General features: G+C 41.5%; 1 protein-coding gene across 3 annotated transcripts; it reads left to right on the top strand.

Moving 5' to 3' along the window:
* Positions 1–6,243: 6,243 nt before the first annotated feature.
* ptbp2a (polypyrimidine tract binding protein 2a) lies at positions 6,244–21,729 on the top strand. Of its 3 annotated transcripts, none has more exons than XM_034572444.1 (14): positions 6,244–6,354; positions 7,861–7,888; positions 9,904–9,964; positions 13,542–13,714; positions 14,727–14,867; positions 15,326–15,481; positions 15,563–15,673; positions 15,798–15,996; positions 16,383–16,498; positions 18,530–18,563; positions 19,149–19,241; positions 19,522–19,738; positions 20,785–20,862; positions 21,028–21,729. In XM_034572444.1, the coding sequence occupies exons 1-14, from the start codon at positions 6,347–6,349 to the stop codon at positions 21,155–21,157; spliced, it is 1,545 nt and encodes a 514-aa protein (XP_034428335.1). In that variant the 5' UTR covers positions 6,244–6,346; the 3' UTR covers positions 21,158–21,729. The 3 variants fall into 3 exon arrangements, with proteins under 3 accessions (XP_034428335.1, XP_034428334.1, XP_034428336.1); XM_034572443.1 differs by having other exon boundaries at positions 15,798–16,008; XM_034572445.1 differs by having other exon boundaries at positions 6,255–6,354; positions 9,904–9,922; positions 15,798–16,008.
* The last annotated feature ends 954 nt before the right edge of the window (positions 21,730–22,683 follow it).

Raw genomic sequence — 22,683 nt, 5'->3', positions numbered from 1 at the left:
CTTTTTTAGAATGCATGTGTCACATATTGATATTCACAACAGTTCTTGCATATTGCTTACATTTGAATTGTATAATATTTAAAGTTGAAACACTGGGACCCCCTTCAGACCTGATATTAACATCCAGCCTTAGTGATTCAATCACAAGTGGTCAGCAATAAGAACAGGTCTGAGCGCACCCAAATGCGTCCTGAGATCTGATCACTCAGACCAGATTAGGAGGTGAACTGGGATGTGACCACATTCCTTTTGCTGTGTGAATGCAAATGTCCAGCTACAGTTTCATATAGGATCAAACATATTTTCATATGCTTGTTCTGTATATCTGTGCTCTATATAGCACTTTTCTAGTCTTGATGACCACTCAAAGCACTTCACAGTGCAGTTTTGGCCATTCACACACACAGTACATACAGAACTGGGAAAGGGCAGTTTGGGGCCTCTCCGGACTCTGCAGGCTCTCTCCCTCTCGAGCTGATACAGGCACACAAGCATTGTCATCAGATACAGTACTTCTGTTTTCTCAGACTGTAGTAAAACCGAATTTGGTCTTTGCGCACACTCATTTTCATACGGAAACATCATCCGTGAGACCTCTACAATCATTTTTAGGGAACAAAAGTAGTCATACTAATTGAATGTAAACTAGTGCAGTGTCTGTGCATTTGGAATGAGCAGTGTGGCCTGTGCGAATGCTGATTGCGTCTTTCTTTCTGAAACTGTAAAAGTGACCTGCAGTAATTGTAGGGCCCTGCCGCTGGACTCAGTCCACAGAACCCTGAACTGGAGCATTAGTTGTCCTGCTGTTGTCGTGATCAACAGCGTAACCTGAATGTTTCTGAGTCCCAGTAGCTGCTGCTGCATAATGCTGGTTTATTCAAAGTTTAATTGATTTTGAATGTATCACAAGTCCAAATCGCACCAAATTCAACATTGCACTTCCTTGGGCGCTTAACAAAACACATGCAAGTGTGAAGCTGATAAGATGAGCGGTTTTCGAGATCTGCACTCCACCGACAGAGCTATGGTTTGTTTCTGTCGTTGCCAAGCAAGACTCCGAGTTTACTTGCTTTACCAGTAGCACTGATATAAGATAAACTTAGTAGGTCTACAATAGTGACATGTGTTTGGTCAATGATCTGCTCTTACACATGCAAATCAAATACTACCAAAGAGCAATTAACAAGACGACCTGAGGGACCTTCTGCTGCGGCCTGAGAACTTCCTCAGACAAAAGTGCATTTAGAGAAGCTGTGCATTTGGGAGGGAAGGATTTAACGTGGAGTAATGAACGACATCAATAACACATTTGATTTATTCAATGAAATTGATGGTGTGTTAACATCTGCCATCAGTCATGCAGAGGCACGTATGAGCATTTCTGACGATTTGATAGTAATGACTGTGAGAATAGAGATTTTGCTTTTGGTCCAGTGATTTTTGTTTTTAAAAGTATCAATCATGATGAGGAGCTCTTTTAAAGTAAAATTTGGTCTTGGAATCAATATCAATCAATACTAATTATTTCTTAACTTCTTTAGTGGCTTCCAGGTCTGCAGAGGACCAGATTAACCTATTCCAGATGTCCACACCATCCACTGCTATGTACACAGATGCCGGAGCCACAGGTGGTAGTAGGTTGCAGGCTGCTGGGCTATCTTCAAGGTTCAACAAAATTAAGAGGTTAGATGACCAAATAATTGCAAAAGGTTTTGGAATGGATGACGAGAGTGAGGGTCCTTCTTGCCACAGTGGAGGCCAAAAGGGGGAAATGGTAGCTAACTGTGCTGAAGAATGAGCGTGAAGGAGCTGGCAGGTGGGGCGGGGGGCTCGAGGGAGACTGGAGGCCAGTGGAGATGGGCTGGCTTCTGGATGATGAGCCCAGTGGTGAACATAGCAGGCGGAGAGCCAAGCCGGCTGACAGGTAGGCACGGGGTATTCCTGAGGCACAGGAAAACAGACACTTGTTCAAGCAAAAACACATGAAGATGAACTCATGCTGTGTCTCAAATCGAATACTTCAGTCGGTACACTCACATGTGGCACACAGTTTGGAGTGGTGTGGGAATTTCAACAGGGTACTGGTGTCCCGAATAAAACAGCTGCTCAAATGACGATCGCATGTGACCACGACTGTCACAAAGTGACAGCTATATTCTTTGACTTGACTACTGTGAACTTTTTTGACGTTGACTATAGTCAGTATATTCCCTGAGATAGATTAAGTGCTCTTGTTGTTGAAACCTTTTAACTTATCACCATAGGTTTACACAATAAGTGTGCATACCTTTTTGTGAGTTAAGTAACTTTCTATATCTTGAAGTGTAATTTTATACTGCATGTATACTGTGGCCGATTATTTGTGTTGGGTGCTGCCATTTTCACTCATTTGAAAAATATGTTTGTGGTCCCTGTGCTTCCATTACGTATCCAAGACGGTGACTCTTGAGGGCGAGAAGAGTCTTTTGTTTTCCACTAAACTTTTTGACTTTGCATGCACCATCCAGATACTTATAGTGCACTTGCTTGGGTCCATACTTGTCAGTGTGAACATACATTCAAAATTGCAAGTGTATGCAAACTGAGACACGGTGTAGGAGTCGATGGGATGAAGTAGTCCGGAGATCTCTCGGCGTGCGTTTTATTTCATAAACATTTCCACAATACAGAGCACTTCCGGGGGTCACCCAACATCCGCTTTTAACCACTCCCAGTGCCCTTGTTACCTTGGTAACCCCACAGCGTGCAAACCACATAGTGCAATCAATTAGTGTAAACCAATGTCACAGCCTTTGGTGAATTCTGTCTTATCACGTGTCCACTACAACGGCATAATTACAATGTAATATATATTATGTTGGCTTTACTTTCAATAAATGTATGAAAAATCATTGCCTCCGAAATGAGCCACTGATGGCACCTGAATGCTATATAAGACTGAGAATAGCAGGGGATTCTTCTTGGTCATTATCTGTTCTATAAAGGCCTATTCGAGAAAGAGAATAAAATGCTTGAAATGAGAAATTCAGTTTTTGACAAAGCAGTTTGTACTTGTCAATGCTGATCAAACAGTTTTTTAATTCTGGTTATTCTAGTTTCAAGCCTGCTAGCTTTGAACAAGGAAAATGCAAAGAATGCTGAAATAATATGATAATAAAATGTCTCATTGCTACATTAATAATGGTGACAAGACTGATAATTTCTGCAAAAGCAAATACAGTTTGACGTAACACATAATCGTACACTGCTTGAAATAAATGTTTTCTCAACATGAGGAAATGTTGTGTTGTGAGCACTGTTGGGCTGTTTTGTGTTCATTCCCAGCACATGTCCTGTCAAACTGATGAAGATGTTTTCGTTCTTTTGTTCTTGACTGCTTGCATGTGTTTTCTTACGTTACAGTGAATTGAGCTCTCAGGGCCACAGTAAGTATTCCTTTGTCAGAGGTAAAATATGTCTGTGCTGAGTCAAGAGCTCATTTCGGCAACCTATTCCCGTATTTAGCCCAAACACATTGTTTGTCTCCGTATCACATTTGACAGACTTGTTTTTTTCGTCCCCTTTCCCTCTTGTTAATAACAATATGCCTTGTATCAGTGGTGCAGTGGGCACCGAGCAGGATGTCAGTCCACTGTTATTTCCTGAGCAGCGTGCAGGACTGATAAACGGCGGTGATTTGCTGAGTGTTTGACAGTTTGCTTATTTCCCTTTGGCTCAGAGGGCCCCTCATCAGCTAATTTCAACATGGCAGCTTCAGAAGCGCAAGTCTTTGGGGAAATGTCATTTTTAATTAAATCCCAGGTCCTTTAAGATAAGCAGTTAGGCGTTAATTTCACCCAGGGTGTGACGTTGTCAGGAACCCAGGAGCATGACGTATGTCTGTCAAGATTAATCATTATGCAAACACCGTCGTGTTTTTCTCTTTCCTCTTGCTCGAAGGAGTCTCTAACTGCCCAGCGAAAAAGTCATCTGAATGGACAAAATGAACAGCCCCTCTTGTTATTCTATTTTTCATGATGTTAATCGACATTTTTGTAACATTCTAAATGACCAGGAGACATTTAGTAAATCGAAGTGAATTAAATGATGTTATATAAATAATACAGATAAATATATACTGCAGTGTAAAATCCTCTTGATACCCTGAGAACACCTATGACCTTATGTCATTCAGACACTTTAAAGCTGCAATAATCATAGACTGTTTATCAACCCTTTGATATTCAACTTTTGCAAACCCCTTCTAATGCACCACATGGGTAAAAAATGACCCGTATTCATTCCCTATGTAATTACATGCATGTCTGTGTGTATCTCTTCATTAGCTTTGAGATAAATGTATTTTATCATTTGATATTCCAGGTATTCAATAAATATCTTGTTTTTGACTATCAGAAAATATTTTTCCTTCCTTACTTTATCAACAACCATAGCTTTTGTATTTCTACATCAATTTTACACGCGTGGGTCACAAATGACCCGTACAGTATGTATTCACTACAAAACACCTGCCATACATTTCACACAGCTGCTTGAAAACATCTGATGCATGTACGTCTTATTTTACAATCCATTACTTGTGAGGAAGATAAATATGTACAATACTAGCTAGTTGACATATTCTTAGATCAACCGCTAGATCTAAGAATATGCAGCCTTTTGAAATGCAACTAAACTGAATTTGAATTTATTTTTAATCGCCTAAGAGTTGAAAATCCTCTAGTGTGCAGCAGCCTTTAACTAATGGCCATTGTAGGTTCCCCACCATGTTTGAAAAGGGGAGAGTGAGGCTCAGGATAGTAACACTTTCTGACAGTGCTCAAAATATGAGGACATTAGAAGAAATATTCTAAAAAATAAATTTACTTTACACACACACATAGCTATATACAGTATATCATCCGTGTGCTGACTGCAACAGGCAGATCTCTTTCTCCCGTGTATCGGTGCTTACTCTAAATCTACAGTGTCGCCTAAAGGAATATAACTGATACATCACTGCTTCTCAGCGGCTGTGGCTGAGGGGGGAGGGTGGTCCTCCTCCATGCCGAAGTGTCCTTGGGCAAGATACTGAACCCCGAATGGCCCCCAAGAAAAAAAAGTGCAGCCCATAGATGCACTGTATGAATGTGTGTGTGAATGGGTGAATGTAAAACTGTGATGTAGAGAGATTTGAGTGGTGACCAAAACTAGAAAAGCGCTATATAAATACAGACCATTTGCCATTCTATCTTGAAGGTTCAGTCGTTTGTGTTCAGAAACGATGCTGTTGAATGGTACACAGACGACAACTAACATGGAGAGATATTACTGTCAGGCATTACAGGGCTCATTGCAGTTCCATAGCTGACCACTGATTAGCAAGACTTGGAATTGTGTGGCGCTGTGTCGTGCTCACATGAGTACTTAGCATTCAGCGTAGAAGAAATCAACACCCATCTGTGTTTTGCGATGAGAAACATAAAACTTGCACTGTCTTAGAACTAAAGTTTTAAAAACGTTTTTAATGTAGGACACTGTGCCTGACAATTTTATCATCAGCATTAAATGCACCGCGTGCAAATGTAATACTCTGCAGCCAATTTATGGTCAATTTAAGACAATTTAAGACCTTCATTTCGTTGATTTTAATTTAAGATGTTTTAAGGAGCCACGGGAACACTGAACACATCGGGGAAATTGAAACTCCAGGAGAACAGCAAGAAAATCAAAAGTATGGGATGTTTGATCATTTATATCATATATAATATCATTGATATCGTTTAAAATCGATTTTCAGTGTGTTAATGGCGCGATTCGCTCGCTGCCAGTGGAATGAATAGAACAGACGCCGAAACCATCGCTGCAGAGGGAAGCTACTGTTATCCAATAGTTTCTCTCCAAACATCTTAAAATGTGCATATTTAGATCCCAGAAATTGGACCTCAGTATTGCTTAAATCCTGGCTACGGGCCTGCCCACTTTTCCTTTGTATTCGATTTATTAATTTTTTATAGGAGATGGTTATGGATGGAGTGATGGATGGAGGGTTGTGTCTTATTTCCTGCCTGTGTCCCAAACAAAGGAGTGACACAGTATTTCCGTTACAAACCAACGCAGCGGTTACAATGGTGAACGTCCAGTCAACAAACAGCTGGTACCCTAACACGCGTCGGTCGGTCGCCGTTTGCTCGATCACCACCGCGTTCGTCCAATGGCTTCGGAACTTGTCGGTAATTTCCGACACTGCATCGTCTAGCCTCCATTTTGCTCTCGTGTGCGTGTGTGTGCGGTGCGCGCGCAGTGTAGGTGTAAACTGGAGAGAACGCAGGACGGGAAGCGGACGCGCGGTGAAAGCTCTACAGAAATGGACGGGTAATGTTTTGATCCGCGCTGTTGCCTTGCTGCCGTTACGGAGGAAGCACCGAGTGCCCGCGGCCGAGTGAATGCGTCGTTCAGTCAGAACGAGGACGATGTGTGTGCTGCGGGTGCGAGGTTTCCATAGCCACGCGCTCTCTGCAGGGACCTGCTTAGCATGTTAGCATAACTTAGCTGACGCCCTGTGTTTTGTTCCGTTATTTGCGCCGCAACGCATCCTTAATAGGAACGCTTACCCTACAGAGGGACGTAACAGGGATGCGTGTGGATAGTCGCTACTGTGCCTTCATTCGCCACAATCGTATCTGACAGCTGCGTGCTAACGAAGCGGCTAGCGAACGTTGAGCTAGCCGCCATGCTAACGAGCGCACAGTGTTGTTGACCCTTTGTGTTGTAGCTAACGCAGCTCTAGCTCGCCGAGCGGCTCCTGTAGCTCTAACCAAAGTCATGTCAGTCTCTCAGGACGCCTTTGATCTCAGTACTGATATCATTTTGCGTGTGTGTGTGTGTGTGTGTGAACAAACACTTCTCCAGCCCAACGTTAGCGAAACACTACAGGACCCGTTTTGTAATGAATGACACTGATCCGGCCACAGCAAATGTTATGATCGGTACTCCAGGGTGTGTCAGTCCACAGCATGAAGGAGGGTCATGCCTTGGTGTGGAATGAAGCATGACTTTCAACAGTATTTGAGTGTGTGTGCCCCTTGGACATGTTTTTGATGGAACCCAAGTAATATCACAAACCCAGAACTCAGAACCCTCTGACACCCTAGAGTTTCATAATAAGTCGAGAAATAATTTTGCAATTCTCAGTGTTTCACACAAATGCATCTATTTGTGGCCACCACCACAATATTACCATTATACAAATCTGACTTCATTACAGAGCTGCACACCCCTGATCTCTCCCCCCCCCCCCCCCCTCTCTCTCTCTCACACACACACACACGCACAAACAGATTGACAACAGTCGTCTATTATTGTTGGGTTGTGTTTGGACTGTTGAAGCAGCAATGATGGATATGTTCATTTGTAAACAGCAGAGAGCCTGAGATCCATGATCACCCGTGACTGTTGACAAATTCTAATGTCAGGTGTCAATCACCGTATTTAGAGCTTTCCACTTATGAATGGATCACTCAAAATGATAGTTAATGCCGAGTGTGAATAGGGCTTATGGAAAATAAGTAATACAATTAAGAAACACCTTGGGTTCTCAGTGGGACCGATCATGTTAAGGGGCTTGTATGTGCACTCAACAAACTGGCATCCGTCTGTAACATTTGTGTGTTGTCAAAAATCTGTTAAAATATAATAATAATAATAATTTGCAGTTTTCAAAGCGTGATGCATCAAAACACAAAGTTGACACCCAATGATTTAAACCTGGTTTCAGAGACATTAGAATAGTGTCTTATTAACTTAACATTTTGTGTATTTTATAGTTTTCCCAATTAAAATCCATTCGTTGTGAATAATTGAAAATATTTTGTCTTACAGCATCAGCGATGTTGCAGTTGGAGTCAAGGTGAGTCCTCTATTTATGTTTATTTTTTCAAGTGTTCAATATACAAATCTCATGTTTTTACTTGCATTCCACTTCAGTTAAACAAAAGATTAGACGACACATGTTGAAAGTTTGAATTTTTTGCATTCAAGCAGTATCAGTAAAGGTCTCAAAGAGGGAAGTAATGTCTGTTTTCATGTCTTTCTTTCTTGTTTGCAATGTGAAAACATTGGGTGAGTTATGCTGCCCATCTTCTCCTTTAAATGGCTTCAGACCTTTAGCTGTGCTGTTTTTTTTGGTCTTACATAATATTTGCTTAATAATTAGTAATATTTTTTCAGTTTTGGATGATTCACTTTGGTAAAAATAGACTCAAATGGTGGTAGCAAAATGTCATTTTTTAAACATAATTGAACAGTAATATTACATGTTGAGCTGCTTACTTTTACACATTGAATTTATAGGACACCTACTGACATACAAAAAAATTATATATATATATATATATACCGAAAATCTGAAAATGTTAAAAACCCCACGGCATTTGGGATTCTTATTTGGTCTAAGTTTCGGTTCTCAACCCTACCGGTCACAGACTCACTCGTGCCGTGTGCAGATCACAGAATGACGGTGCTCCTAGAATTCTCTGAGCACTAAACTGCATTTGTCATTACCACCAGTAACTACAGCTGTCACCGAATACATCAGGACTGAAATTTTAGATATTGACACTTATCTCGATTTAATGAAGAAAATAATCGACAGATAAGTTACAAATAAATATCACTAGAAAAAAAAAACTCAACATTTGAAGAAGCAGTTGACTTTATTTTACTCCTACATTGTGCCTTCTCTCTTTCCTACATCTGAATTGATCAAATTTTTGGCTTCATTTGTTGGGCCGATGGTTAGATCAGATCTACGGTACATTCTACATAACAGGAGAACAAAAAATCCAACATGGATTTTGGGCTTAGCCCGAGGGTATTGCTGTGTTTTAGACCTTTTGAAACACGGCTAATGTCCATGATATAAATATGTAGAGACAAGCCATGAAGATTAGACCACATTTCTATTTAAATTCCTTTCCTGAACATTGTAACCTTGTGTTAACACCAGAACAACCCGTTTCTTGTAAACATTTGTTTTGAGCTTTCATAGCATTAGAGTGGCTTTAATGAAATGGGTTGGGTTCATGTCCCTTCTGATCACTGAACAAACCTGTTTCCTTGTGTAAATGCATTGTTCTGGCTACATAACCAGATTTGTTGAGTTCAGGTTGCATTTTAGTCGGTACAGAACAAAGTTAAAGTCCCCCCTCAAAGGGAAACGCAACAGCAGTAAAATATTGATTCCTGATTTGGTGGTATTTGCTGCCCCTTTTATTTCATCAGTATTTCAATGTCAGAAACAAAACAGAGAGGGTGACCAGCTGCTGGGTGAGAAATCATGTCTTGGTTCCTTGTAGCTCATGCACTGCGTGCTCACATTTTGACCTAAGTCAGACAACTTTATTACCCTTTCAATTTATTTGTGTCATGCTGCTGTAGCAGGGGCCTACAACATCTAGTTTATCGTAACCATAAAGAATGTTAGTGACAGAAGAACAATTGGTTCAAATTCAGTCAGACAGAAACAAGGAGAGGGTGTATGGAGCTATTATAAAGTTGTGTGGGTAATGGGTCCCTAGCCAGGTTCCTCGTCATCCCATCAGTCAGGTTTAAGACCACAAGGCGCCGGTCAGGTCCAGCGAGCCTTCTGGGACCTAGTATAGCTCAGGATGAAATGACACGTCTTGACATCTTAAATTCAGCAAGATTAAACCCACACCAGTAGAGGAGGAGCCAGTCCACTCTTCTGCTGCTTTATGTCCCTTTCCACCTACTCTCCAAGCCTCCCTTTGTTCATTTAAATTGTCTTTAGAGAGCTCTGTTTTATTGTTGTCTTTGAGGGCCTGTCTGGAAAATGGAAATAGTTTTCCCCCCATTATTTCACACTGTGTCTGACTGTCCGTCTTTGTGATTTTTCTTCCACAGAGAGGATCAGATGAGCTGAGTATGTACAACAGTCCCAACTCTGGCATGAGCAGTAGCAGTGGTGAGTTCGTTCCGAACGACCCATGAATAGGGAGGGGATTGACAGACTTTTCATGAAGCCATTTGATCAGTAGTGACGGATGGCATTAAGGGGAATCAAAGGATTAATAGGTGTTTGAAAAGTGAAACAGGCTGCATCAGTTGAACTGTTCTCACATGGGAGCTTTTTAGCGTGTGAATAACATCACGCTCCTCAGTAGGTGGGCACCCACACACACACACACCACATCATGTGACTAGAACAGACTTGGTGGATAGCACTGCATTTTAATGTCTCCGCACGGTTCAGATTATATCAGAAGCATCTCAAAGGAAACAGCTGAATTAAAGATGACTGAAAGAGCTGTTCACGTCGCTACAAAGAGACGACGTGTGAAGCTAGAATATTAAACACTCTGCTATCAAAATAAAGTGTTAAAAGCATACAGAGGGGTTTTGGGAGATTGTCGCTTTAATCAAATTCCCAGTCTACCAATGCTACTCCCTGCCATAACCAAGCTAATGTCGCCCTAGGGAACTGCCTAATAAAGTGAGATAATGATGCTCAGGCCGCCTCTGTGTTTGCTAGCTTCAGAATATCAACCACCGTCTTAGATGGAGGCCACGTCTTTCATTCAATCCTGTTATGATAGTTTCATGTGGCCTTTCACATTATACATGAGTAGGTCAGGTGTTGTGCATGGAGAGTGTTAATATTAGCTAATGGTGTGAATATATTAATGAAGAAATTGTCATTAGTGGTCATGTGGCCTCATCATTGTGACCACACGTGTTAACAACATGTCATTATGCTCTGTTGAGGCTTGGTAAAGTTGATCTAATCCATTACTCATTACTTGACACATTCATTAAGCTCCATCCATCTTTACTCTGACACAAAACAGCCACATTTCTCTTTTAGGTCACTGTCTTAAACCATAAGAAACCGGGATTGTCACTGGTATCGTACTAATTTGACCAATAGTGAATCTTCAATACATGAGCATCAACATAAAAGTACATTAGTGTTGTATCTTACACTGACCAGTCTGTGCCCTTAACGTTATGGGTGATCTTAAACATAGAAAAAGAAAGAGTCGTTCCACTCCAGACATGTATTGTTACCTTTAATCTGTAATGACACAGAGGTCTGCCACATGAGTGTGCATGTGTGCAGTCACATGACTTGGCGTTTGATTGCATGGCAGCTGATTGTGAGCTGGACCAGGTCCGACTGGTTCATAATTTAACATCGTTCCATGAAAGGATTCATGAAGAGCGAGGTATCAAGCTATTCAATATAGGTGCAGTAAGCAAAAACAAACAAATCTAAATCTATTGTTGTGACCAGAATTTGCTTTTAAAACAGCACAAATCCTCCTGGGAAATCTCCACAGCTGGACGTGGATTTAGTCTGTCACAGTGTCGTATTCCTCTTGGTTTAAGGCCAGATGACTTGATGATGTTGAGATCAACGCTCTGTAAGGGCCACACCACCTTGTTCTTTTATCTCTGAAAATATATTCTTTAATGACTTTGGCAGTATGTCTTGGGTCGATATACTACAACATGAATTAGAGTATTATATGAACAGTATGTGAGCAGTCAACATCTGCCATTATGCACTCAGGGAAAAACATCCAAACGCGTTAAAATGACAAAGCCCTGTTGTGCAGCTGGGTGCTTAAACAGATTGAGAATAATTCAGTCTCCAGGTTTATTAGGCTACCCAGGTTTGTTTATTATTATTGCACTAACAGTGGTGAGCGTAGATGTCATCACCCGGAGTTATCTTCACATCGCCTTCTCTGCTACCACCGCGGTATCTCTGCTACGTGGGTCGCATATACTGCAGCCCTGCCCCGGATGGGATCTGATTGGAAAAATACATTTTGTATTAGAATATGGCCAATTACACTAATCAAACACAGGGAATTAGAAATAGGACTTTTCCTCCACTGCAGTGGGGGAAATAGTGGTCGGCTGTTTGCAGCAGGCAGCGCTTATGGAAAGCTCTGGCTATTTAACTCCACTGTTAAGACGGGTTGCAAATGTTTTACAATGAACTGTCTTGAGGGCTGGTTTATGGTCTCTTAGAAGTAGTTCGTAAGATGTGCTGTCCGACCATGTCAGTCATCAAATGCGTTTATGGTTCCTTGTGCAATGGCAAGCTGGCAATGTGAAAAGCCAGCCGTCATTGAGAGGGGAGGGCATCATATTGTTAATAAATGGGTTTTATTGTCATACTGTCTTTCATAGGAGATTTTACATGGATTGGCACGTGGTTGCTGTCATGTAAAATACCAGAAATTTGTTCTGGAACAAATTTATAAAGAAAAAGAGAGAGCTCGTACCTCCGCTCAGGTCGCCAGTCAATATCTTATACACAAGTCTCGACACATCAGCCATCTTGGCAACGCCGCCGGGCAGTTATTTAGGGCTAACAAGACATGGCTCTTATCTAAATGAATAGGAAGGAAGCCAAATCTACTCCTACTTTCAATGGTCACTGTTAAATGAATATAAAGGATTATATTTTCCATCGGAAATTGGCTGACTCCATTGTCAGTTGTTTTGCAATCGCTTAAGCGGCTTGTCTTTTTATTTTGCTGATATAATGGTCTATCTCCTCCACAATTCATTCTACTATGGAAATGAACCTACAAACTGGCACTTATATGAAATAATATTTATTCAGTTCAGCCTGATTCCACTTGCTCACTTCTCTGATACGCAGACATGCACCAGCTCAGCTGACCTCTCTGACCTTGTACCGTTTAAACGTTCATTTGTTTGTAACCACTGATCACTACACAATGATTATAATGTTAAAATCTTCCTTCATAGTGGCGCGCATTCATTCTTATTTGTTGTGTATTTTGACTCTTTAGTTTGGCCCATGTTTATGACCTATACTGCAGCCAAAGTGAAGCCAATAAACACTTTGGCAATGGAAGCTGACTTCCAAATCAGTTTTCAATCAATCAAATTTTATTTGTATAGCCCATATTCACAAATCACAATTTGTCTCATAGGGCTTTAACAAGGTGTGACATCCTCTGCCCTTAACCCTCAACAAGAGTAAGGAAAAACTACAAAAAACAATCTTTTAACAGGGGAAAAACTTAGAAACCTCAGAGAGAGCCACAGTGCAATAGATGCCACGTGAAAATTTTCAAATGCTGCGATTAAAAAAAAAAATCCCCCTTCCATATAATGCAGCAGATAATTAATTCCCACAGAATGAATTAAATCTATGGTGGTAGCGGGTGTGCACACGCATGTAGATCGCTCTCGTGCTTCAGATTCCAAGTCAAAGTTACACAGACTGAAGAGTGCAAGGGAAGTTCTTGCACGAGAGACAGCTGCATTGCATGCTACTTCTGAGTATGCGCACAACTGCCACTGAAACATGAGGTCTGACTGTGCGTGGACTGACAGCGTGAGCATGCTGCAAATAGCTGACAATTTTCTTACCTAACTCAGCTGAGCCTAACGTCACCTAGCTGGATAGTTGCATGTGTGGAAACCCATATTTAACTGGCTATCATTGTATGGATTAGTGCAGTTAATCTGTGCTTGTTTAAATTGAATTGTAGATGGGGCTTCCAATGGCAGTGACAGTAAAAAGCTCAGGGTGGAGGAGGCCCCTCCGTCTCGTGTGCTCCACATCAGGAAGCTGCCCAACGAGGCCTCGGAGACAGAAGTCATCGCCCTTGGCTTGCCTTTTGGCAAAGTCACCAACATCCTCACACTAAAGGGAAAGAACCAGGTGAGTGGGAGACATGGCTAACAAGATTCAACAGTTTTTTAAAAAAACTCTCTATAGCTCTTTAAATGTATGTAATTTCTGTGTTTCTGAATTTATAGAAATTAACCTTCACACATAACCAATTTCGTAATTCCCTTGTTCCTAGTTGTTTAGATTTTCATTAATTGTTGAGCATCAGTTCAACATCACAGATAAATTAATTGAGGCTGAGCCAAGGCAGGTGGCGTACAAGGTTTACAAATCTATATGATAGTATTGTCCATTCCCTGGAGGACAGTGGTCATATTTCAGTCATCTTGACCTGTCGAGAACCATGTGTCAGTTGACATCTTGCTGTACCACACAAGTGTGTTTGGACACAGTCCCGTTATCTCAAACAGCATCTGAAACATGCACACAGCTCGAACAAAAGCCGGCCTACAGCCTATTGTCAGCCTGCTGAGGTGGCCAGTAGGACACACTTGGCATTTGTCCCCCAGTTATCTGTCAGATACACCTACTTTGTTCTCAAAGAGCGTCTGCTACTCCTGATCGATTGATCGGCACAGGCCTCCTCTCCACGTTTTAGACTGTTTGGTCTGTGTTGGTCTGATAACATTTCTGACAGGAGACTCTTAACACGGTAAAAGACGACCACAACTGTGTGTCTGTCCTGAATCAGCTGTGATTATAATTATGCAGTGGCTTGATATCTCGAAAACAGTGAACGTAGCGTAACAATCATTGTCTGTCTGTCTCCGCATCGATGCAGGGTCATTCACCTCCGCATCAGAAAAATGTAATGAATATATAATTCACCCAGTGAACACTTTGCATTACTGACCTCACTGGTGTAGTAGTTACATATTAGGTGTTAAGTCTGTTTATTTATCCTCTTATCTCAATACTTGACAAATGTCATTAACAAAGGTGTAGTGTTTTTTTAGGTGATCACTGTTACTGATCATATACAGATAATTTACTTGTTTATTGGTTACTATGTTGGTGAATTTCTTGTTTCCTCTACTTCCAGGCATTCTTGGAGATGGGGACAGAGGAGGCAGCCATCACTATGATTAACTACTACACCACAGTAACTCCTCATATCCGCAATATCCCCATCTTCATTCAGTACTCCAATCACAAGGAACTCAAAACCGATGCTGGAAATCAGGTAGGGCTGCAACTAATGATTCTTTTCTTCATTTATTAATCTGCTAAAAATTGTTCCTGAATAATCGATGAGTTATTTATTCTGTGTGATAGTGACAAATTAACATAATCACTCTCCAGAATCCAAAGTGATGTCTTCAAATAGCAAAATTACAGTCAAAAAGTCAAAGATATTCAGCTAGCCATAATGTAATAGCTATGAAAACTATAGCCATAGCGTGGGGATTTTTGCTTGAAAACTGAACTTGTGCATAGTAGCCCAATAATTTTCTTTAGATTGACTAATCGGTTAATCGACTAATAATTGGCTGTTACTCGTGCCTCCTTTTTGATCAGTTGCCTTACTAGTTACTTACTAGAAATTTTGAGGTCTAAAACTCAAATGATAGTGATGTTATATATGTCTTATAACCAGTGTGGACAAAGTTGTCAGTGCTTGTTATGTTTGTGCATTAACAGCGGACCCAGGCAGTGCTGCAGGCAGTGTCAGCAGTCCAGTCGGGTGGCTCACCAAGCTCAGACGTTCAGGATGCCCTCGCAGCAGCCTCCAGTCCCGTGCTGCGCATCATCATCGACAACATGTTCTACCCAGTAACGCTGGATGTGCTGCAACAGGTAAGCAACCCCCTTTTCTGACCTTTCTCGCATGTTCAAGAATAGTCATTGTGAAAGTTTGTATTTTCTTTTTGTCTGCAGATTTTCTCCAAGTTTGGCACAGTTATGAAGATAATCACATTTACCAAGAACAATCAGTTCCAGGCCCTTCTACAGTTCAGTGATCCTGTTAACGCACAGCAAGCAAAACTGGTGAGACATTACATACCTTGCGCTCCCACTGGTCATGTTATGCAGCTTTGTTACTTATCAACTACAGTCCAAATGTAACTGGTAAACATTCGGAAAATTATGATTTTTTTTTTTCCCCCGCCAGGCATTGGATGGTCAGAACATATACAACTCGTGCTGCACACTGCGTATCGACTTCTCCAAGTTGGTTAACCTAAATGTCAAGTACAACAATGATAAGAGTCGTGACTACACACGACCTGAGCTTCCCGCTGGGGACGGACAGCCCAGCCTCGACTCCACGGTGGCCGCTGCGTTCAGTAAAGATTCCAATTCTCTCCTCGGTAAGATCCCAGGTAGATTACACTTTTTATATTTTTTCCTTTTTTTATATTTATTATCGTTTTAACTTATGGTCATGACCATAAAGTTCACAATTATAGGACAATGTGATTAGATTTGGCATGGTATGAATTAAGTCATTTGACCAGTCATTGGCCAATAGTCACTGGCCAGGTTTGAATAATTTGTAAACACAGTATAGCTTTTAAATACTTTACTTAATTGAATTAAGTAGTGGCTGCTGTTGGAGTTCAGTCCTAATTGAAAATAATCACAATTAAATAATAAATCAAATAAAAGCTCTTGTAGTTTAGTTTGTGATGTAATTTAGTGGTTCAGTGGAAGTGCTGCTCTCCATTCCATGATTTTTGTGTCTGTTTCCTGTCAGGAGCCCTGAGCCCTCTGAGCGCTGCAGCGGCGGCTGCTGCTGCTGCAGGGAGGGTGGCCCTGGCTGGACAGACAGGGTCCAGCGGGGTCCTGCTGGTCAGCAACCTCAACGAGGAGGTCAGTAACACACATCCAAACACACCAGTCAGATGGAGCATCTAAGGCTTGAACTCCACCACTCCTTCCCACCACCTTCATTCCTCTGTTTTGATCCATTTATTTGCTGGTTATAGCCAGTGCTCTTCTGTGCTACCATTTCCATTTTCATTGTCTTGTGTCTGCCATTCAGGTCCATTAAGAATGGTGGGAATTTGTACTTATTTGACCTGATAACTCAACATGGATCTGTTAAACTAAATGGCATGTTTTGGCACATTTGTGCAGTTCTATCTTTAGGATTAGTTTTAAGTAAGCTGAGTATGAAGAAATAACAAAGCAGAGAGCAACATCTCTTTATTGAGATGATGTGAGAATGACAGGGTGGCTTTCTTCGCCCATTTCCAAAATGTCCCTTTTCTTGTCAGGCAGATAATATCTAGTCCATGTCCCTAGAAAATCCTATGTTCTGTCATTGACCGGGAGAGATTCTTGAAAGAGCTGTGAGTTTGTGTGCTGTTGTATTTATGGTCTCAGCTCTGATAGTCACTAATCACTGGACTGTCCCGACCTATGTTCCACTCCTTTTAACAAAGAGATGGACTGGACCTCTAGTTTCTTCCAGTTAGTTTTATATGAAGCAAGAATTTTTGTCTAACCTTTCCTTTGCTGTATTTTCTAGTGTCCTTTACATGACCAGGGCCTTCCTGTTGCTTTTGTTCCTTTTTGGTCAGGACTCTCTATGTCCTCGTAAGAGAGGGGGATTTGTTGTTTCTGTCACAACACCCAAAGCCCTCCCCTCTTTCCTCCTCCGATGTTCTGCCCTTCCTTTCTCTTGTCAAACTGTATCTAACTCGGCTAACTGTCTCTCTTCTCTTTTTCTCTCTAAGCTCTCTTCATCTCTCCTCAGCTCATATGAAAGCTCATATGAAATCATTTTGTGATCTCTTAACCCGTGTCTCACTTTTGGGAACAAATACCTGCCTCTCTGAAATGCTTGCCCACTGTCTTTCCTCCCTTTTCCTATGCGTATTCTTTTTTTATTTTTTTTTAGAACTGTGAACTAAATAGCATCTAATCTGTCTCCTAATGTATCTGTCTCTTTTCCTCATCAGTCTATTCTCTGGCTGTGAATGAATGTGTCATCCTGGAGCCTTTGACAGTATCTCAAACATTCAATCTCAACCTGCGACCTGTGTTAAGATACTGTGCTTAAGCTTTCTTTTAGCTTCTCTGACTTGTGTGAACACCACCTTTTAAGTCAAGTGGCCTTCACATCAACTCTTGCATGCCCAATTTTACTGCAGAACAAAAATTAAACTGCATGGTCTCGGACCAAATTCTCCCCCCCTCAGCTTCTCATGTTCTCGTACCATTCTCCCTCACTGAAAGATTGTAGATCTTCAGATTTCTTACCTGCTGCATGTTGTTTTTATCCCATGGTTATGACTTTATTGCTGATTTTTATTATGATTTTGACTGAATGTACCTTTACCCCATGCTTGTCCAGGGTGACCTACATTTGGCGCAAGTTATTTGCTGTATTCTGACTAAAGAAAACATTGATCCAAGCCATTATCTCTGACCAAACTACCTGCATTATTCCAGTGTACTGACCTATATTTTATTTTTTGTCCCTCCCCCCCTCCTCACGTTTTAATTTTTTTTATTTTTTACCCCATTTTTGCATTTGCCTTCCTATCCATCTCCCCTCTTTCCTCCCCCTTCTCCCCTCCATTCGTCCTGCCCCCCCTCCCTCCCTGTGCTGGGGGTTGGGTGTAATTTTTTTAACCCCTCAAATCACACCCTCTTCCTCCCACGGTATCCCTGCCCCCCTCAAAAACCCCCCAACATGACTCCTCTTCTGCCCGCCTGCTCCCCTCCTCCATGACCCACCACCTCCATCACTCTCCGGGGGGGAAACAAAAACCACCATTCCTCCTACCTACCTCCGTTCTGGATCGATCTGTCCATATCTACCTCCGCTCCGCTCCGACTCTTCTACCTCTCTACCTGTCTCACGCTGCTTGTTGCTCTTCTCTCCCTCTAAAGATGGTTACGCCCCAAAGTCTGTTTACCCTCTTCGGTATGTTATCGTTAGCTCTCTCTCTCGCTCTCTCTCTCTCTCTCTCTCTCTCTCTCTCTCTCTCTCTCTCTCTTCTCTCTCTCTCTCTCTCTCTCATCTACCACCTCTTTTTTGCTCTATTTCCATTCTATCTTTGACACATTTGTCATTATTATTATTATGATTATTGTTACAATCCTATTTACATTTATTTGCACACAGTAGCCTGGTAATTTGTAATACCTTGTTGCCCCCTGTTTGTTGGTTTGGGTTAATGTTTATTTCTTTGCCCTAAACTTCATGATGTAGTTATTTGTTAATGCACGGTTAAGTCATTATTTTTGCATGATGTTTTTATTTAAAGCCATCTGATACAGCTTGATAACTTATCTGTTTAGAGGGTGTCTCTTCTCCTTCTTTACCTGTTCTTTCTACACACCTCTCACTCTGAAGTCTTCTTTCAATTTCTTGTGTGTATTCTATTCTCTCCTCTTTGCTTCTAGTCTTGAAATGTCCTTGTCTCCAGTGCAAAATGTTTTTAGAAGTCTAACTGTCTGCTCTCTCTCCACCTCACCTCCTCTCCTCATGCCTGCGGCTTTAATACAGGAGTGTATGGTGATGTCCAGAGGGTAAAAATACTCTACAATAAGAAGGACAGCGCTCTCATTCAGATGTCAGACGCCAACCAGGCCCAGCTAGGTAAGGGGATGTCATATCCAACCAAATTCACTCATTCAGAGTTGTCAGCACCCAGTGGAACCAGCTAAGTGAATGTGTACAAAGCTTTTCACTGCAACAGCACAATTTTTTTGCTTTAAGGCCTATGGGCCTCAGGTTTCTGTAACAGGACTGTTCCAGAATCTTATGATATAAACACAAACACTGTCTCTCATTTGAATATTGGTCTAGTTTCAACTGTGTATTTATTTACATATTAACAGCTTCCTCTCCATTGACCTTTTCTTTGACATTGTTAAAGCAATGAGCCACCTGAACGGGCAAAAGGTGTATGGGAAGATCATCCGAGTGACCCTGTCCAAGCATCAGACGGTGGCGCTGCCCCGTGATGGCCTGGATGACCAGGGCCTGACCAAGGACTTTGCCAATTCTCCACTCCATCGCTTTAAGAAACCGGGATCCAAAAACTTCCAGAACATCTTTCCGCCCTCTGCCACCCTCCACCTCTCCAACATCCCGTAAGTACCACGGCAGCACAGGAGCACTCAGATCTGTAGAGAGGTGGCTGGAGGAGACTGTGTCCTAAATATCCCTCATAACACCCAGAGGTGGAGGGTGTTGTTAATACAGGTCCACTAGGGAACAACAGTATTTTTTTTATTGCACAATGGCAAAATAGAGGGATAAAGGAACAGCCATAAGATCTGGCTCCCTTCAAAGAGCTGTAATTCCCATCACTACTCCATATCCTCCTGGAAAGCCCTGCCGGCTCCTTGTACAGATGAATGTGATGAAACAGCACCAGACAAAGCATTAGACAATAGTGGCTTAGTTTTTGTTTGTAATGAAAAACATGGATTTTGGAGAGAGGTATACGTTTAAACATAGCAAAACTAGAATGGCACTCAGTGAAAAGCACATGCCTCCGCCAATCAAATCAAATTCAATCAAGTTGTCCAGATCTGCATCACCGAAATGTACTGGCTTCCTTTGTGGCCCATGTCCCATCGATTCACCAAGTGTCATAGAAATTCTGTGTTGCTGTTTTTTTTTATAGAAAGAATGAATGTGCAGCTGTTAAGAAAGATTTTATTCATTTAAGAAAAGTATTGATCATCATGTGGTGGTCAGTGTTGATAATGTCGTGGTAATTAAAAAAAAATTAAGGTTAAAACTGTAGTGTGTGTGTGTGCGTGTGTGTGCGTGTGTGTGCGTGTGTGTGAGTGTGCGCGTGTGTGTGACAGCAGGTGCGAGAGAAGAGAGCCAGCAAGCATTCATGCAAGATGAATGAATGGATATATAGAATGTTATATAAAATGTAGTAAGTGCCAGTTCGTGGGTTCATTTATAAATTTCAGGTATGAGACACAATGACTTGGCTCTAAGGCGGCTCTAGCCCATGGAAGAGTGGTTCTTAAAAGGTTTGCAGGTTGAACCATCTCTGAACCAGCAGCAGCCCAGCACTAGCACTCAGTTCACTTTGGTGGAAAAGGGGTATGAGCGTGTCATGACATATGTGAACTCCCTCCTGACTGGAATCTGAATGCAATCTTCATTTTAACAGACAAGATGTGACGGAGGACGACCTGCGACTGCTCTTCTCCAACGCTGGAGGCACTGTGAAAGCATTCAAGTTTTTCCAGTAAGTAGAAGTCACACAGTGCATCACCATCCCTTTACCGACTGCTCACGATGTTCTATCTTGGAACAATTTCTGATTCTAGCTCGAGTTTGAAGAAATGTGGTGTTTCCCCCCCTCACAAGGTTTGTTTCCTGTAGTTCTCAATCATTCTGTCACATTTCGCAGGGATCGTAAAATGGCTTTGATTCAGATGTCAACAGTGGAGGAGGCCATCCAGGCTTTGATTGACCTTCACAACTACAACATGGGAGGCAACCAGCACCTGAGAGTGTCCTTCTCCAAATCCACCATTTGAGAGAGGCACCCACAAACTAGAGTGGTTCGCCGTCTCTGAGCCGGTCAGAAACCTTTCAGACTGTCTGGACATTGGGGGGGGGGGGGGGCACATTATTGAAATAGTTTTGTTGTTGGGGTTTTGTTGATCCTGTCATTCCTCGAGAGACACTGGAACCTCTGACATGCATCCTTTTTTAAAAAGAGAACAATTAAGTGTGTTTCAAATACTGGATCATCCCAGCTATTAACTGTACCTCTGTATTTTTATGTCAGAATATTGACATGATTGATTGTCCCCCTGTATGATAGTTTGGTGTAGATTAATGTTTAAATCTTGATTTAGTTAAAACGATTCAGTACTCATGTGCCTTACTTGACATTATCAACTGTTTGATGGACATCTTCATTAACACCCTCCTTTGCTTTTGAGGCACATTGGTATTGCATATTATTTTTGGGGGGTTGGTGTGAATGCAAGCTGTTTTTTATGTAGACGTTATTGCAGTTTTTTAAAGCTATGCTACCAACAGGCCAAGCTTCTTTGTTTTGTGTCCGAGTTTTAGATTCATAACGTTTTTTTGTTTTAGTTTAGAAGCAGAAGAGAGGAATGTACCTGAGGCAACACTTCAGAGTTTTTACAGCAGCCTGCTACAGGCAGTTTAACTTGAATTCCATTATTCCAGGGATTTTCAAAGTCTGAGAGTGAGTCTCCTCTCAGCCAAAAGAAACGACGCCTGCATACCACACTTAAGTCTACGGGCTTAGGTTTCTCCCAGACAACTTTGTAACTATCTCGCTAAGGATATTGCACATAGTAATGATCTCCTTTTGTTAATGTAATAACTTATGTCATGTATTTTCACTTCCTTTCACTTATCCTCCCCCATGGGATGGCCCACCTCCCACTTTGGAAACCCCTGCATTATTCCACAAGTGTGTTCAGTCTAAGATATTTCCCCCCCCGCAGTTTGGACTTCACAGCTCATACTCAAGATGAACCATCTTAATGTAGCTCATGGCTGAGTATTTCTTTATCTGTGTTTTTGAAGCCTATCCTGCTTTTTCCACATCAGTGAGGTGTAATTGTCAGTGACAATGGTTTTTCTAAGCATGTATATTGACAATAGGATCTGGCATCAGAAAGTGTTGCATGCTGTGGAAGCAGATAGAAGATGAGTCCACTGTGATGTCATTGTCATGTGACAGTTTACTAGCGAGGGCTACTCGGTTGGACCAAAGTTTCTGTGCCTTTAGTGTTCCTTTAAATCATTAGAAAACTAGCATTTCAAAACTATGGAATGTTGCATTTCAGGAAGAAAGAAAAACAAACACGTGTCAAGATAAATCCCACTTTTTTTCTTTTGATACAATAAGTCCACTAGACTTGAGATGTTTTCTCAGAAATAATAGTCATGTATATTTTTTTTCCTCCAGGTCTGATTTTATACAGGTCATCATGTAAGATTTGGTATAGTTCTGAGGCACAATTAAAGGATGAATTGTTTTCTAACAAGGGGAGGTGCGACTTGGTTTCCTGCTTTTTGA

This window comes from Hippoglossus hippoglossus, chromosome 20 (assembly GCF_009819705.1).
Source record: "Hippoglossus hippoglossus isolate fHipHip1 chromosome 20, fHipHip1.pri, whole genome shotgun sequence".
Classification (NCBI taxonomy): domain Eukaryota; kingdom Metazoa; phylum Chordata; class Actinopteri; order Pleuronectiformes; family Pleuronectidae; genus Hippoglossus; species Hippoglossus hippoglossus.
The sequence above is the reverse complement of the archived record's forward strand: the minus strand, read 5'-3'. Positions and strand labels throughout refer to the sequence as shown.